Below are 16,548 nucleotides of genomic sequence, written 5' to 3'. Positions count from 1 at the left end.
TCAAAAAAGTCTAGATTACCTCACCTTTATTAAGATAAATGAGGGATGGATCCCGAAGGGATGGACAGTGGGCGATACATTCGACTGAAAAAACTCCTGATGATATGAGCTGCCTTGGGCTAAAAATGGTCCACACGCTGCTGTATTTTATCTCTGAATGCCGGATGACTTGCCTGACTTATTCACCACCAACTAGGGTTCAAGCAGCAATGTTTTAGGGCACTTTCTGCCTGGGAAACAAACATACATTTTTCTGGCCGCTGCTATAGCGGCTGCAACAATACCTAATTTTTCAGGCATGTGTACATGCCAAATTTTTCTGGCCTCTGGTGCTGCACTGTGGCTTCAAAAACCAAACAAAAAAAAAAGGCACATAACAGGGATTAAACTGATAGGAATAGTACTACTTAACACACCACTCCTATCTGGTGGCACATTACATTGCATGCGCAGTGCCCCAAATTTGAAGTAGAGATGAAAAGCATCTTTTTCCAACTCCCGGTTCCTAAAATCGATGCCATATACACGTCCCCTGATAGGGGACGTAACAGGGATTAAACTGATAAGAATAGAACTATTTCACACACCACTCCTATCTGGTGTCACAATAGCTTGCATTTAAAAAAAATAAAAAATGTGACTGTAATATAATAGCAGTCAGTTTCCTTCACACGTGTGCGTTTCAGGGCCTGCCAGGGCACAGTGTCACACCAGTGCTGGTGTAACAGTAGAGTACATTTGACTGCATAGAACGCACTTCCCCTTATATACGAAGAGCCCTCTCCCCCTTTTCCCCCCAAAAACGACAGACTCAATTCTCCATTTTAACGGGGCTGGGTAGTGGTCACAGCTCAAATGTATTTTATGTAAACAACATAACCATATAAAACTGCACGGCAGTTAACATTTAACATCAGCTTTACTTCAACATAAACCAGAAACTCTTACCAAGGCGGTATGTGCCCTCGGTATCTTTTCCTCCAACTCCTCTCTTACCAGGCCACCGAGGAGCCCGTGTACACTTACACGGTGCTCCGACCGCCACTAAGGAGGAAAAGTGCCTGTTCTAGGCCATCCTGAAGGCTGGACAAAAATATGTCCAGGCCAATATTGTTCAGGTGGACCCCGTCCGGGATCAGAAAACACCTGTTGTCCCCTTCAAGCTCCCGGTGGCGAACAACCACACCACCTTTCAAGTGCACAAACCTTGCCATCAGCGAGTTCACCAGCTGGCGAGACCGCTCGATGGCGTCGGCATTGCGGGCCCCCTGCCACGAAACCCTCGAAACAATCTCCGACCACACCAGCACCAGTTCCGTAAAGAAAACCAACATTCTCTCCACATGAGCCTTCATCAGTGTTATGAGGTCCGGAACCCGGGAATGACAAAGGTCATTCCCCCCAACATGAACCACCAAAATCACACTAGTAGGAGATAACCTTGCAATGTCCACCGCCTCCGTCAATACCCTAGGCCAGCGCATGCCCGGAATACCTCTCCAGAGAGTCACAATGTCACTGCAACCCAAAGATCGACCGCCAGGCCGACAATCCGCTCTCTGAGCCGCCCGGTGGAAGTAAGAGTGACTCAGGAAATAAACATTGGCTCTCGGAGAATCTGAAAAAGAAAAAACATTAAAGCAACAATTCTGGGCGAACATACTCCGCATAACAATCAGAGCTCCAACGCCCATTATGCTGTATTGCATCCACTGACAGGCCCGCTCTCGAAGCCTTGGTTGCAGCCCCAATCCGAAAGGAGTGGGTATCATACCCGCTGAGCCGCTGACCTGCCCACTGACCTGCCCTCTGAGCCAGTCTTTTCAACAAGAGTTCGCTGGATGCTGACACATGCAAAGGACGCCCTCAGCAGAGTGGTGATATCGCGGATTCCTTTCCCACCCTTGCGGGGCTCCTTGTACATCACAGTCCTCTTGACTCTGTCCATTTTGCCCCAGATCAAGTGAAAGCCATATACACGTCGCCTGATAGGGGACGTAACAGGGATTAAACTGATAAGAAGAGTACTACTTAACACACCACTCCTATCTGGTGGCACATTAGATTGCATGCGCAGTGCCCCAAATTTGAAGTTGGAGGACCAACCAAGCATCTTTTTCCATCTCCCGGTTCTACTACTACTTAACACACCTTATAATAACGCAGAGAGAGGAGTCTGAAGAAGAGGAGTCAGAGGAGGAAGGTGGCTTTGAGGAGGTGGAAGACCAAACACAGCAGGCGTCCCAGGGGGCTTTTTGTCACCTTTCGGGGACCCTTGGTGTTGTACGTGGCTGGGTGGAGGAAGAGACCTTCAATGACATCAGTGAGGACAAGGAACGGGACATGGCTAGCTTGGTATCCAATCTTGTGCAAATGGGGAGTTTGCGGTTGAGCAAATGGACTGTTTGCAGTTGTTTGCGGTGCGTTAAACGGGGAGTTTGGTCTGTCACTGCTTGATCGATACAGCTATGATGTTTTAAAGCACATTATTCGTAGAAAAAAGTGATCCCTGTGAAGGATTGAGGTGCCTTATTAAAATGTAACTTTTAATAGTTATACGCTTAAAAATCTTAACCAAATAATAGTGCTCTGATAGTGCAACCAAAAAAGAAAAAAAAAAAAAAAAACGCTAGAGAGCTAGTTGACTAGCGTATGGCGCTCATATATCAGCCTCGTGTCACGATAAAGGCTGATTAATACTTGTCAAACTGCTTCTTAGTACTTGTCAACATGTCACCATATCAAAACTATTACTGAAAGAACAGAATAATTGTATTTAAAAAAACTGTTATAGAGTCCCTTGTCCCAACGCGTTTCCATGGGTGGAACTGATAAGTAGATTTGTTCCCACCACTTCATCAGGGGACTAGAAATCAACTTATTGTATTTATATGTATCCAAGTAATAGAATGGAGAACAGATACATTGTACTCCAAATGATATACAAAAAAATGGACTATCACTGCCCGTGTCTCTCTAGAAGCTTAAAGCGATCAGTAATCCACCATTCATTCCCCTCAGGGTCCTGGGCGCAACGATTAAGTGTGCATACTGGGCTAGTTTGAGAGACCACCGGGTGAGTTTGTTGATAGAGATGCACGCATGAAACGCTGCAATGGCAGCGAGTGCCGGAGCGGTGTCCGGAGCTGGTGCGTGTATGGTGAAGACGCCGGCGTGTTCACCATACACGCACCAGCTCCGGACACTAGAGCACCAGAGCACTATTATTTGGTTAAGATTTTTAAGCGTATAACTATTAAAAGTTACATTTTAATAAGGCACCTCAATCCTTCACAGGGATCACTTTTTTCTACCTTTAATTGCCGTGAGGTAATACCTAACTAAGGTTTTTGTATAGCCCCTTACTATATACAATTTATCTAATCTAAAAAGCACATTATTCCAAACAATGTAGGAATGTTAGGTGATTTATGCCCTTTATGGATTAAAACCAGACTTTGCATCAACTATGTAATTTTCCATGGGAGTTTTGCCATGGATCCCCCTCCGGCATGCCACAGTCCAGGTGTTAGTTCACTTGAAACAACTTTTCCATCACTATTGTGGCCAGAAAGAGTCCATGTGGGTTTTAAAATTCGCCTGCCTATTGAAGTCTATGGCGGGTCGCCCGGTTCGCCCGTTCGCAAACATTTGCGGAAATTCATGTTCACCGTTCGTGAATGGAAAATTTTATGTTCGCGACATCCTTAATAGGAAATAGTGAACTTGTTCTTCAAAAAGGGAATCTTGCGAGGGGCCACAAAAACAATGAACTTTAATAAGGCAAAGTTTGACCAACTCAGAAAAGCCCTTAACAATATAAAATGGGATAGAGTCCTCAAAAACAAGAATACTGACACTAAATGGGAGACTTTTAAAAATATCTTAAACTTTCACTGTAAGATGTATATACCTTATGGGAATAAAAGGGTCAGAAATACAAGAAAACCATTATGGATGAATAAAAACGTTAAGGGGGCAATAAATGACAAAAATAAAGCATTTAAACTGCTAAAATAGGATGGCAGTGAAGAAGCATTAAAAAGCTATAGAGAAAAAAGTTAAATATGTAAAAAAGCAGATAAAAGAAAATGAAATGCCAGGTGAAATATAGTGTGATAAGGTAAACTCCCCAGTACACGTCACCTGTCTAACCCAGGAAGAAGTACAGTGCCACCTACAAAAAATCATAATAGACAAATCACCAGGTCCAGATGGCATTCACCCTTGTGTTCTAAAGGAATTAAAGGGTACCTTTCATAATTTTTTTTTTAATATATATTATAGATTAATGTGTGCAGAATAACTTTCCAATAGAATGTTATTAAAAAATATGCTTCTTTCTTTTTAATTTTCCACTTTGAAAAATGACCACTAGGGGTCTCCCTACCAGTCCTTTTTTTTTTATAGATTTCAGACTCATGCAGGAGTCCCAAATCTCAAACTGCAGCCGGAACACAGACAAACTCAGCACTGCTCACTGCCAGGGAGCAGTGCTGTGCTTGTCTGTGTCCCGGCTGCAGTCTGAGATTTAGGACTCCAACATGAGTCAAAAAAAAAGGACGGGTAGGGAGACCCCTAGTGGTCATTTTTTCAAAGTGGAAAATTAAATAGAAAGAAGCAATTTTTTTTAGAACATGCTATTGGAAAGTTATTCTGCATACATTCATCCATAATATATCAAAAGTTTTTTTGATGAAAGGTACCCTTTAAGTAATGTAATAGACAGACCCCTATTTTAAATATTCAGGGACTCTGTAGTAACAGGGACTGTTCCCCAGGACTACCGCATGGCAAATGTGGTGCCAATATTTAAAAAGGGGTTAAAAGGTGACCCCGGAAATTATAGACCTGTTTGTTTAACCTCTTTTGTATGTAAATTGTTTGAGGTTTTTCTAAGAGAGGCTATTTTGTTATATCTTGATAAAAAATAAATGTATGACTCCATATCAGTATGGGTTTATGAGGATCGGTCCCAAACTAACCTGATCAGCTTTTATGAGAAGGTCAGCTCCAGACTGGACCAGGGGCAATCGCTGGATGTCGTATATCTAGATTTTTCCAAAGCATTTGATACGGTGCCGCATAAAAGGTTGGTGCATAAAATGAGAAGGATTGGGCTGGGGGAGAATGTGTGTAAGTGGGTAAGTAACTGGCTCAGTGATAGGAAACAGAGGGTGGTTATTAATGGTACTTATTCTGATTGGGTGACTGCTACTAGTGGGGTACCACAGGGGTCAGTCTTGGGTCCTGTCCTATTTAATATATTCATTAATGACCTTGTAGAGGGGTTGAATAGTAAAGTAGCAATCTTTGCAGATGATACTAAACTCTGTAAAGTGGTAAACACTATAGAGGACAGTGCACTGTTACAAATGGATCTGAATAGGTTGGAGGTTTGGGCTGGGAAGTGTCAGATGAGGTTCAACACTGATAAATGTAAGGTAATGCACATGGGGAGGAAAAATCCGGGCTGGGATTATGTATTAAATGGGAGCACACTTGGGACGACTGATGTGGAAAAGGACTTGGGAGTCTTAGTTAACAGTAAATTTAGCTGAAGTGACCAGTGTCGGGCAGCTGCAGCCAAGGCAAATAAAATCTGGGGTACATCATAGATCATAGATGCCTGCAACAAGGAAATAATTCCACCGTTTTACAAATCGCTAGTCAGACCACACATAGAATACTGTGTACAGTACTGGGCACCAGTGTACAAGAAAGATGTAGTGGAGCTGGAGAGGGTTCAAAGACATAACCAGGGTAATACAGGGAATGGGAGGACTACAGTACCCAGAAAGATGATCAGAATTAGGGTTATTTAGTTTAGAAAAAATAAGGCTTAGGGGCGATCTAATAGCTATGTATAAATATATCAGGGGACATTACAGAGATCTCTCCCATGATCTATTTATACCCAGGACTGTATCTATTACAAGGGGGCATCCTCTACATTTAGAGGAAAGAAGGTTTCTACACCAGCACAGACGGGGGTTCTTTACTGTAAGAGCAGTGAAACTGTGGAATTCTCTGCCTGAGGAGATGTTTATGGTGAATTTTGTAAAAGAGTTCAAAAGGGGTCTGGATGCCTTTTTGGAGAATAACATCACCGGTTATGTATACTAGATTTATAGGGACAGAATGTTGATCCAGGGATTTATTCTGATTGCTATATTTGGAGTCAGGAAGGACTTTTTACCTCGAGTATGAGTTTTTTTTTTTTTTTTTGCCTTCCTCTGGATCAACTCAGTAGGGACTCATTAGAGTTATAGGTTGAAATTGATGGATTCTGGTCTTTTTTCAACCTTATGAACTATGCTACTATGTAACATACATCATTGTTGTGATGTGTAATGTGGAAAAAAAAGAATATTTGTCATTACAAATATATCTTGTTATATTCTAAATATTTGCAATATTGCAAAGTACCGATATTCGCGGTAAAAATTATCATTTCGAATATTCGCGCTCAACACTAGTAACTGGTACCATTGCCTATAGTCATAATATTACCTAGTCTGAGCTGATGTTGATGAAATTGGGCACAAAGTAAAGAGAAAATCATTTTCTTACTGTTCTCGCAGTTGCTGCCCTGGAAACCAGCTGTGCAGGTGCACGATCCATCTTCTGCAGAGCAAGATGCCCCATTTTTACAAGTGCAAGACATATTACAGCTCCTCCCCCAGTATCCTTCTTTACAGGTCTTTTCACAATGCTCTCCTAAATGATAGAATACATTAAAAAAAAACTATAGAAAAGCCCAATACGAAGATTCAGGTAGCATCTTCAAAAGGAAAAATTTCAGCATTCCATTCCAACAGCCTACAATTAAAGGAGTCTTTAGAGCCTTTCTCTCGTCTGTGAGAGAATAATGTTGCACTGACATAGGTGAATACATTTTTGCTTTAAAGGGGTTATTCGGGAATAGAAAAACAGAGCTAATTTCTTTCAAAAACCACTCCCCATCTGTCTCCAGGTTGGGTGTGGTTCTGCAGCTCAGTTCCATTGAAATGAATGGAGCCTAGTTGTAATACCTGGGGAAAGACATAGAGGGAAATTTATCAAAACCTGTGCAAAGGAAAAGTTACCCATAGCAGGGGCGTCACTAGGCTAAAAGATCCGAGGCACGGGCCCCGAAGGTAATGCCCCGGATCCTAGCTCCCCCTGCCAATAGAAAACATGATTTCCCCCTGCCAATAGAAAACATGTTTTCTAATTACCTTCATAGGCGCGGGCCCTTTAAAAAACTTTGCAGGGTCAGACTGACAGGCCAGGGGCTGATGGGAGTGTACGTGCACCGCGTAGGCACGCATGTCTCCTCCAAGCACCTGACCTGTTACAGCCTCTTACTCCGTGAGTAACACAAGGACTGCTGCAGTCTCCCGCACTTCACACCACCGATTTCAGGAAAGGTGAGGAGGACAAGGATCAGGGGATATCAGTTAGAAGGAGGGAGGTGAGGGGTGTGTGCAATGCAATGCTGAGTAGACCGGGGTGGGGTGTAGTGTTGCTCGCAAATATTCGCAATGCGAATTTTATTCGTGAATATCGCATATTCGCAAATTCGCGAATATTCGCGAATATAGCACTATATATTCGTAATTTTCACAGTACACATCACAGTGATCACCCCTCTCTGCTTCCAGCTTGTGTGGTGTAAAGAAGGCTCTAATATTACTGTGTATTACTGTGCGAAAATTTGCATATGCTAATTTTCGCAGATGCGAATTTTTTAATATGCAAATTTTCGCATATGCCGATTTTTCGCATATGCAAAAATAAAATGTGAATATTACGAATATGCGAAGTTAGCGAATATATGACGAATATTCGTCCAAATATTTGCGAAATATTGCGAATTCGAATATGGCCTATGCCGCTCAACACTAGTGGGGTGGGGGTGAGATAAGGAGGAGGACGAGGTCCGGGGGGAGGGGACACCATCCTCTGCAGGCCCCAAGAAGATTTTTAATAGGGGCAGGCATCTTTAAAAATCATCATGGCAGGGTTGGAGAGATCAGGGGCTGCTAGGAGCAGACGTGCACCACGCAAGCACGCACGTAGCTCCAAGCCCCTGATGTGTCCCGTCCTCCGACATCTTTGGACCCCAGTGCATAGTAGCAGCTTCAGCCTCTGCCACCTCACGGCAACCACTGACCCCCTGCTGACCCTCGGCATATGCTGATCTCCTGGGAATGCCCGGCCATAAGATGGAGACTTCCCCAGCTCACTGCTGGTGCTACCCTTTACAGGTGACAGCCTTTGGCTGTCCAGGCATGCTGGGATTTGTAGTTTTGCAACAGCTGAAGGCACCCTGGTTGGGAAAAACTGATCTATGTACTATCTATCTGTTTTCCAGCCAGGGTTCCTCCAATTGTTGCAAAACTACAACAATTGGAGGAAAAAGGCTGTCCAGGCATGCTGGAATTTGTAGTTTTGCAGCAGCTGGAGACACCCTGGTTAGGAAACAGTGATCTATGTTCTATCTATCTATTTATTTATCTCAGTGTTTCCCAACCAGGATGCATCCAGCAGTGGCCTTCAGCTGTCCGGGCATGCTGGGAGTTTTAGTTTTGTAACATTTGGAGGCCACTTGTTGGGAAACAGTGATCTATGTCCTATTTATTTATCTATCTATGTCAGTGTTTCCCAAGTGGGATGCCTCTAGCTGCTGCAAAATTACAACTCCCAGCATGTTTGTAGCGTCAGATTGCTGCTACGAGTAGACAACGCAGAACACATGGGCACAGCAGGAGGCTCACTCTAGGGATGGCCATCAGTGCATCTGCAGCGTCAGATATGCTGCAAATGCGCTACTTGTGACCCTACCCATATAAGACATGTTGAGAGATGTAGTTTAGCAACAGCTGGAGACACCCTGCTTTGGTAACACTGCTATACAGTATATATGTCTATTTACAGGGTAAGTAATGTAATTGTACACAGTGACCCCCACCGGCAGAACAGTGAATGCAGCTCTGGACTAACTCAGGATCAGGAGAAACATCTGTTCTACTCCAGAGCTGTACTCACTATTCTGCTGGTGAGGTCACTGTGTATATACATTACATTACTCATCCTGTACTGATCCTGAGTTATATCCTGCATTATACTCCAGAGCTGTACTCACTATTCTGCTGGTGAGGTCACTGTGTACATACATTACATTACTTATCCTGTACTGATCCTGAGTTATATCCTGCATTATACTCCAGAGCTGTAATCACTAATCTGCTGGTGAGGTCACTGTTTACATACATTACATTACTTATCCTGTACTGATCCTGAGTTATATATCAGACAGGAGGCTCGTATCTTGCATTAATATTTCTTTCTTTAATGCTCATAGCAGAAATATCATAATGCTAATAACGTATAGAAAAAACTACAATACCCAGCAGTCCCCTGTGAACTCCTCCTCTCTTCCCAGCATGCTTGCTCCTATAAAAGGGACTGCTTGTAGATCCTCTTCCTCTTTCTTTCTGCTCTGGCAGCAAGATAAGTATAATCTGTGAATTTTATATATTTTGTACCTATAGTATAATCTGTGGATTTATATCTCTTATACCTATTGTCTATATTCTTTGTATTCCTATATTCTTATCTATATTCTTAAAACTAATTTCATTACTTTCCTTTATTTTCATCCTTCATTTGTCTTCTATCTAGTTTTCCATCTACCTAAGATCGCACAACCAGTGCGATCCCTCGGTTCTTATTTTCACCTTCCTCCATCTTTTCTTACTTTATCCCCTGACTGGCTCACCTGACGGCATTTTGGGGCTTTCGCGCCGTCTTCCTCCTCTAGTTCCCGCCGCTGGCATCGGCTTTGCGGGCTTGGAGGTTCGGGGGTGTGGACTTGTGACGCGCAGCCGGCGTCGCTCTGACGTCGCGGACTGCGCGACCTATCACAGTACTGACAGCCGTGTTCTCGTGAGATTACGGCGGCAGTCACTGCAGCTGGGCTACGCTTCCTCTCCCTGTCGCCAGTGTTGTGCGAGCGGTGAGAGGAGCGCCAGCATTGCGATTGCGGTCTGTGTATATTCCCTGTGTAAGTCTGCTGAACCCCTGCATGACACACTAGCAGCTGCAGTGTCTCTAGGGAGCCTTATTCTGGTCTTGTAGCGACCTTAACCCTTAGTTGCTTAGACTCAATTGTGCTCTGTGCGGATATCTATATTCTCAGTGAGATTCTTCTAATACACCCTGGTCGGATACCGCTTATACCTCTCTCCTTAGCTACTTGTAGCTTATAATACCAACATTATGTCTGAAGATAACACACATTCTAGAGTTGCTGGACAGGCTGTAGAGGTGGATGCCTCGCAATTCATGTCTCCTGCCCAGATACAAGATCTTATTAATAAGTCCATACAAGCAGCGCTGACGGCCACTACGGTTCCTGTTGTACCACAACCCACTACTTCTAGGAACCAAACTACTAGTGGCAAAGCCCTTTGTAAGCGAAAGCATACATCGGGTCATGTCGACTCCCCGGCAGGGGAAGAAAACAATATGCCCCAGACAGGACCCAACCCGGCCCCGCATTCATCAGAACATACCCGACCCTTGGGCCTCAAGGAGACCACAATGAGGCATAAGACCGCCAGATGGTCAAAACCCAATTCATTTGACACTTCTGGGGAAGACTCATCCGCTGAATCGGATGGAGCGGACACCGCAGATTCAGAATCTGAGGATGCAGATGCGGGGCTCATGGCAGACTATGATGATGCCACTCTAGAAGCGCCTCAGGAGGCTATACTAGATACACTAGGGTTACCATTTTTCAGCCCTGATGCGATCACACATCCCCGTTCTGAGGACTGGGCTCCACTACCCCAGGTCGCGCAATATGTGGAATTCTGGACTAGAAGGTCTTTTGACCGGTCCAATCGAAACAAATTAAGGGCCGAATGCCCTAGGCCATTTGTTGCCAAAAAGGTGGCAATGACACCAGAAATAGATCCGGTACTACTTAAGTACCTGAAGAGGTCCGGCAAATATGCAACAAAAGGGATTGAACGTTCATTCAAGCTCATCCAAGATCGGATTTTGGACATGTTAGGGCCACTGACCAAAATCCTTAACCTGTCAGAACAGGCGGCCTTCTCGGCCCAACCTGTCAATTTAGATCAGCTGAGAGGCTGGGCCCAAAGGGCCGTTTGTATGCTTGGAAGTGCGAACACGTCCTGTTCCATTGAGCGGAGAAGATCTATCCTAATGAAATTAGAACCGCAGCTATCACACCTAGCTGAAAAGGAGACGGGTTCCTCGGCTGAAGGAATGCTGTTTGGAGAGGATCTCATTAAAGACATTAATAAATTCGTTAGCCTCTTCACTAGCCTAGATAAGGCTCAATCCTCACTTAAGAAGGCAGGTCAACCCGCCAAGGTTTTTGGTAAGGCCGGCAGAAGCAGAGGCCGATCTGCTGGCCGCAATGCCTCTTTCAGGCCCTATAACAGACATTGCGTCCGACTTCTGGCATTTCTGCTTCTCCAGAGCCATTTTCTCGATAGCGGAATATATTCCAGGGGTATCCAACGAGGTGGCCGACTGGAATTCCCGCTACTTGATCGACTCCAGCGATTTGACGCTGGACAGATCTGTTTTCCGACAACTTCGAGAGCTGTGGGGTCCACTACACAGACCTCTTTGCCTCTCGTCTCAATTGTCAGTTACCCCGGTTTTACAGTTGGAGACCGGACCCGGAAGCATCAGCGGTGGACGCGTTCCGCTAGATGTGGCCGCTGGGGACGAATTATGCGTTTCCTCCTTTCCCGATGATAACCGGAGTCCTTCTCCATGTAGCGAATCAGAAAGCGAAGGTGGTTCTGGTCACACCTTGGTGGCCAACGCAACCATGGTTTCCCCTTCTATTGGGGATGTCGGTAGATTACCCCAGGTTGATTCCCCATTCGCCTCAGCTCCTCACAAATCCGTCCAAGGGTCTACACCCGTTGATACTGGAGGGAAACCTTTGGTTGGTTTCGGGGTGCCGGACACAGGTGGAGATCTTTCACAATCAGCTAGAGATCTCCTCGCCTTGGCCTGGGCCCCAGGGACTAGATCGGCATATCGATCTGCATGGGCCCTGTGGGTTCGCTGGTGTGATCAACGGGAAACTGATCCCGTTCAAGCACCTGTTCCAGTCATAGTGAACTACCTAGCGGACGCTTTTGAGATGGGAAAGTCTTAAAGTTCACTTAACGTGTACAGATCTGCCATCTCGGCATATCATTGTCCAGTCGACTCCTTACCGGTCGGTAAGCATCCATTAGTGTGCCGTCTGCTTAGGGGAGTGAAGTTTAAACGTCCTCACCGGCCTAGATAGCAATCTACGTGGGATGTCTCCCGAGTATTGGACATGTTTTCCTCTTGGGAAGACAATGATTCGCTATCTTTGAAACTTCTGTCTCTAAAATTAACTACTCTTTTATGCTTAGTTTCCATTAAGAGGGTATCGGACGTCAAGGCCCTTGATATATCTAGGCGACAATTTTCGCCTGAAGGGGTCCGTTTTACGGTCGTTCGGAGAACTAAGACAGGACTTCAATCAGTCTTCTATCCCTGTTTTCCGATGCATCCCAAACTTTGTGTGGTGCGATGTCTTCAGTTGTACGAGACACAGACAGCGGCCGTACGATCGCTCAGTCACAATCAATTGTTAATATCTTATGTTCAGCCTCACTTACCGGTCTCCTCGGCTACTTTAGCTAGGTGGGTGAGATCAGTAATGGAGATGGCGGGGATTGATATTTCCCTGTTTGGCGCTCATTCCTCTAGAGGTGCTATGGCTACTAAGGTGGTCACTTCAGGGGGTTCTCTCTCGGATCTCTTGTTAGCCGCTGACTGGTCGTCTGAGACGACTTTCCGCCATTTTTATTTCCGACCGGATGCACATGTTTCTGTATCGGTTCTTTAACTGTCAATTGTCTATGACTGTCCTTTTGTATAGGCATCTAGCTTTAAACTTGTAAGATACGAGCCTCCTGTCTGATATATAAATCGAGATTTTCCTAGCTTGTGACAGAAAATATAAGTTATATGAAGACATGAGGCGAGTATCTTCCCTCCCAACCCAACCCTGTTATGGTGTTTGTTTTCTTTCCAGGGTATTGAATGGAGAAGATGACGCCGTAGCTGTTGCTGTGGAAACTGATGTTCCTGTTGAACTTGTTCCTTGACAGTATCTGTTCTGTTGCATCAGATGGATCTCGGTCCTGTTGGCCGGATGCTCGGAGAAGCCCAATTGGAGTTGTTCTACTGTTCAGGGGTTCGTTTGCGATCAAGAAATTCACATAAAGAAAGAGGAAGAGGATCTACAAGCAGTCCCTTTTATAGGAGCCAGCATGCTGGGAAGAGAGGAGGAGGAGTTCACAGGGGACTGCTGGGAATTGTAGTTTTTTTCTATACATTATTAACATTATGATATTTCTGCTATGAGCATTAAAGAAAGAAAGATTAATGCAAGATACTCGCCTCCTGTCTTCATATAACTTATATTTTCCGTCACAAGCTAGGAAAATCTCGATTTATATTCTATATTATACTCCAAAGCTGTACTCGCTACTCTGCTGATGAGGTCACTATGTACATACATTAAAAAAATCTTGTAGGGTCATGTAACATTGAGTGGCCATGCCCCTTGCCCCTCCTTTTTGTGGCGCCACCCTCAGCCACGCCTCCTGGCCCTTTTGAAGACCTAACAATGCCCCTGGCCCATAGTAACCAATCAGATCGCTTCTTTCATTTTACTGAGGCCTTGTTAAAAATGAAAGAAGTGAGCTTATTGGTTGCTTTGGGCAACTGGGCCACTTTTCCTCTGGACAGGTTTTGATAAATCTCCCCAATAGAGCTGTTTTTGAAAGAAATTGGCTGTGTTTTTCTATTCCTGGACAATCCCTTTAAAGTGAATCTGTCAGTTCTGTTCGCTTCTAAGAGCTTTTAACACTGCTGAATAGCTATGCATTTCCTGGAGCTGATAGTGATAGCCAAACATATAAAATTACCTTTTAATTTTTAATTAAGTGTCAAGGAGGCACAGCCGAGCTGCTCAAGTGCCCCAGCCTGGCACACCTCCTTATAGCAACTGATTGATGTGACACTCGGCTGAGAAATAAAAAGGCTATTTTATATGTTTGGCAACCACCATCAGATATAAGAAAGGTACAGTTTGTGTTAATACAAACAGCTATCAGTGCTCTTAGCATTAAAGATAACCGACGAACTTTAACTGGAGCTTCTGGGAGAGCTGCATTATTTTGTATTGCAAAGTGCTACTCTTCAGTGGATTTATCTATCCATCTAGTCTCACTCGCTTTCTCTCTTTCTGTGTATATGTCCTGTCTAGCTATCTTTTATCATTTCTTTTGGTTATACTCTCACCTGTCCATCCTGGTAAACACATGCACTTGCCAGTAACGGGATCACAACCATCAGCATTTTTACATTCACATCTCTGGCCACACCCAGGTCCAAAGTTTCCAGCCTGTGTACAGAGGAGCAGACAATCACATTCAAGTATCTCTTGAAGGGACAATGCTTATTTACGACCCTTACTTTCTCCTTTGGATTTTTTCTTTGACAGGTATAGGAGACTTATTAATGTTTCTTATAGGGGTGTGATGATTTGCATAGCTATGACAACAGATCAGCAAATTCCTGATGCTATGATTGACACTTATATGGGGACACTGTATCTGTCACTGTTACAACAGCACTGTACAAAACACTGTATATGTCATTGTTATAAAGGCTTGGTCTCTAACACTATTATGAGGGAAACTGTTCATTAAATTGTTATAGGAACACAGTATAATACTGTTATGAGAACGCTGAGTCTGCCACTTTTGTGTTAGTACTATTTCTGTCACTGTTATTTCTGTCACTGCTCCGTGTCTAATACTGTTATGAGAGCTCTGCATCTGAATGTTATAATATCATTGTCTCTAAAGCTGCTGTGAAGGCACAGCATCACAGTGTAATGGGGACACTCTGTCTGACACTATTATAGGGGTACTGTGCCTGACACTGTTATGTGTTAACTGTGCTTTACATTGTTATGTCTGATACTGTTATGAGAGCACGGCATCTGACACTTTATGATAGTTCTACCACTACACCTGTTATGAAGGCACTGTGCATAGCACTGTTATGGGGGAAGGGCATCTGACACAGTAAATAAAGGCACAACCCCTGATACTGATTTTAAAGTGCACTCTCTGACAGTGTTATGAGGGCCCTGTGCCTGATCTGATATGTACCTTGCAGGGCAGCTCACATTTCTGTCCGTACCACCCAGATGTACAGAAGCAGTGCCCAGTGATGGGGCTGCAGGATGCACCATTGGAACACTCACAGGTCCTGTTACAGTTGAAGCCCCAGCTTCCCTTAGGACATGGCAGAGAGCAGTCTCCTTTTTGCCAACCTTGAATAAAAAGCATTGACTTTAATAAGCAACGTATAATACTATATTTCTTATTTGGATTGTGGCCTGCAGGGACAGTATACTGTGGCCCCCGACCTTGAATAGCCTCACCACAAAAGAAAACTGAGTGACACAAGAATATGGGAGGGGGGGGGGGGTGAGATTTATCAAAGGATTTAGACAGTTTTTTCCCATCTAAATTTGTCGCACAGAAAGTCGAAGTCTAAATATGTTTGACTTTTCTGCGACTTTTGCTTTAGAGGATTTTTAGAACATGATGCATTCTAGGCTATTTTAGATGGAAAAATGCATTGTTGCTGAATTCATCAAAAGCAACTTTTCGGTGACAAGTCGCACGCATAGGCTGAAAGGACGCTGACATGTCAGACCATGCTGGAGCAGGTTTAAATACAGTCTAAGGGTACGTTCACATGAGCGGATTTTCACAGCGCATTTCGCTGCGGGTCCGATGGAGAAGACCCGCTCTATGCTGTCTTTACATGTGTCTGCTCGAAGCGATGTGCGTGTTGCAGTATACTTGCACATAGTGGGCCTTGCTCAGAGCAAGGAGAGTGGCCGCGATGTGCGAGTATGCGTATTGCCGCTACGAGCAGGCGCATGTAAAGACAGCATAGAGCAGGCCCTCACCAGCGGATCAGCAACGTAAAATACGCTGTAAATCCGCTCATGTGAACGTACCCTTAGACTGTATTTAAACCTGCTCCAGCATGGTCTAAAGCATAGATCCCGAGGACCTTGCGCAGAATTTATCAAGAGCCGTGCGACTTTTGATAAATTAGGTGCACAATAGAACAGCCTAACGCTCTGTAGTTTGGTCTATATTGATGCAGGAAATAAACAACTTTGATAAATCTCCCCCATGGGGTTTAAAAACTGGTCACAGCTTTATTAATTATTTTAGTATAACCATAAACAATGAGTAACACAAATAATATGCCTGCTGCAGCCCACTCTGTGGATACGAGTGAACAAAACCCCTTTAATAACAAGAGTCTCAACTTAAAAGTGAACCCATCGGGAATCAGCTGTAGGTCCAATTCCCAAATAAGACATACAGATGGGAAAAAAAATTTGTTACCCTTCTGTTAAAGAGTACC

The 16,548-nt window shown here is 44.2% G+C and overlaps 1 protein-coding gene across 6 annotated transcripts in view; it reads right to left on the bottom strand.

Annotated features, from left to right (window-relative positions):
* Positions 1-16,548, bottom strand: part of PEAR1 (platelet endothelial aggregation receptor 1) — a 443,307-nt gene that overhangs the window by 77,353 nt on the left and 349,406 nt on the right. For all 6 annotated transcript variants that reach the window (XM_056545694.1, XM_056545692.1, XM_056545693.1 and 3 more), the window contains 3 exons: positions 15,267-15,430; positions 14,389-14,491; positions 6,574-6,720 (listed from right to left, as the gene is read on the bottom strand). In XM_056545694.1, coding sequence (XP_056401669.1) covers positions 6,574-6,720; positions 14,389-14,491; positions 15,267-15,430 — 414 coding nt within the window. The remainder of the gene's footprint in view (positions 1-6,573; positions 6,721-14,388; positions 14,492-15,266; positions 15,431-16,548) is intronic.

This window comes from Hyla sarda, chromosome 11 (genome assembly GCF_029499605.1).
Source record: "Hyla sarda isolate aHylSar1 chromosome 11, aHylSar1.hap1, whole genome shotgun sequence".
In the NCBI taxonomy this organism is placed as follows: Eukaryota; Metazoa; Chordata; class Amphibia; order Anura; family Hylidae; genus Hyla; species Hyla sarda.
Note: the sequence above shows the minus strand (reverse complement) of the source record. Positions and strands in the feature narration are given on the sequence as shown.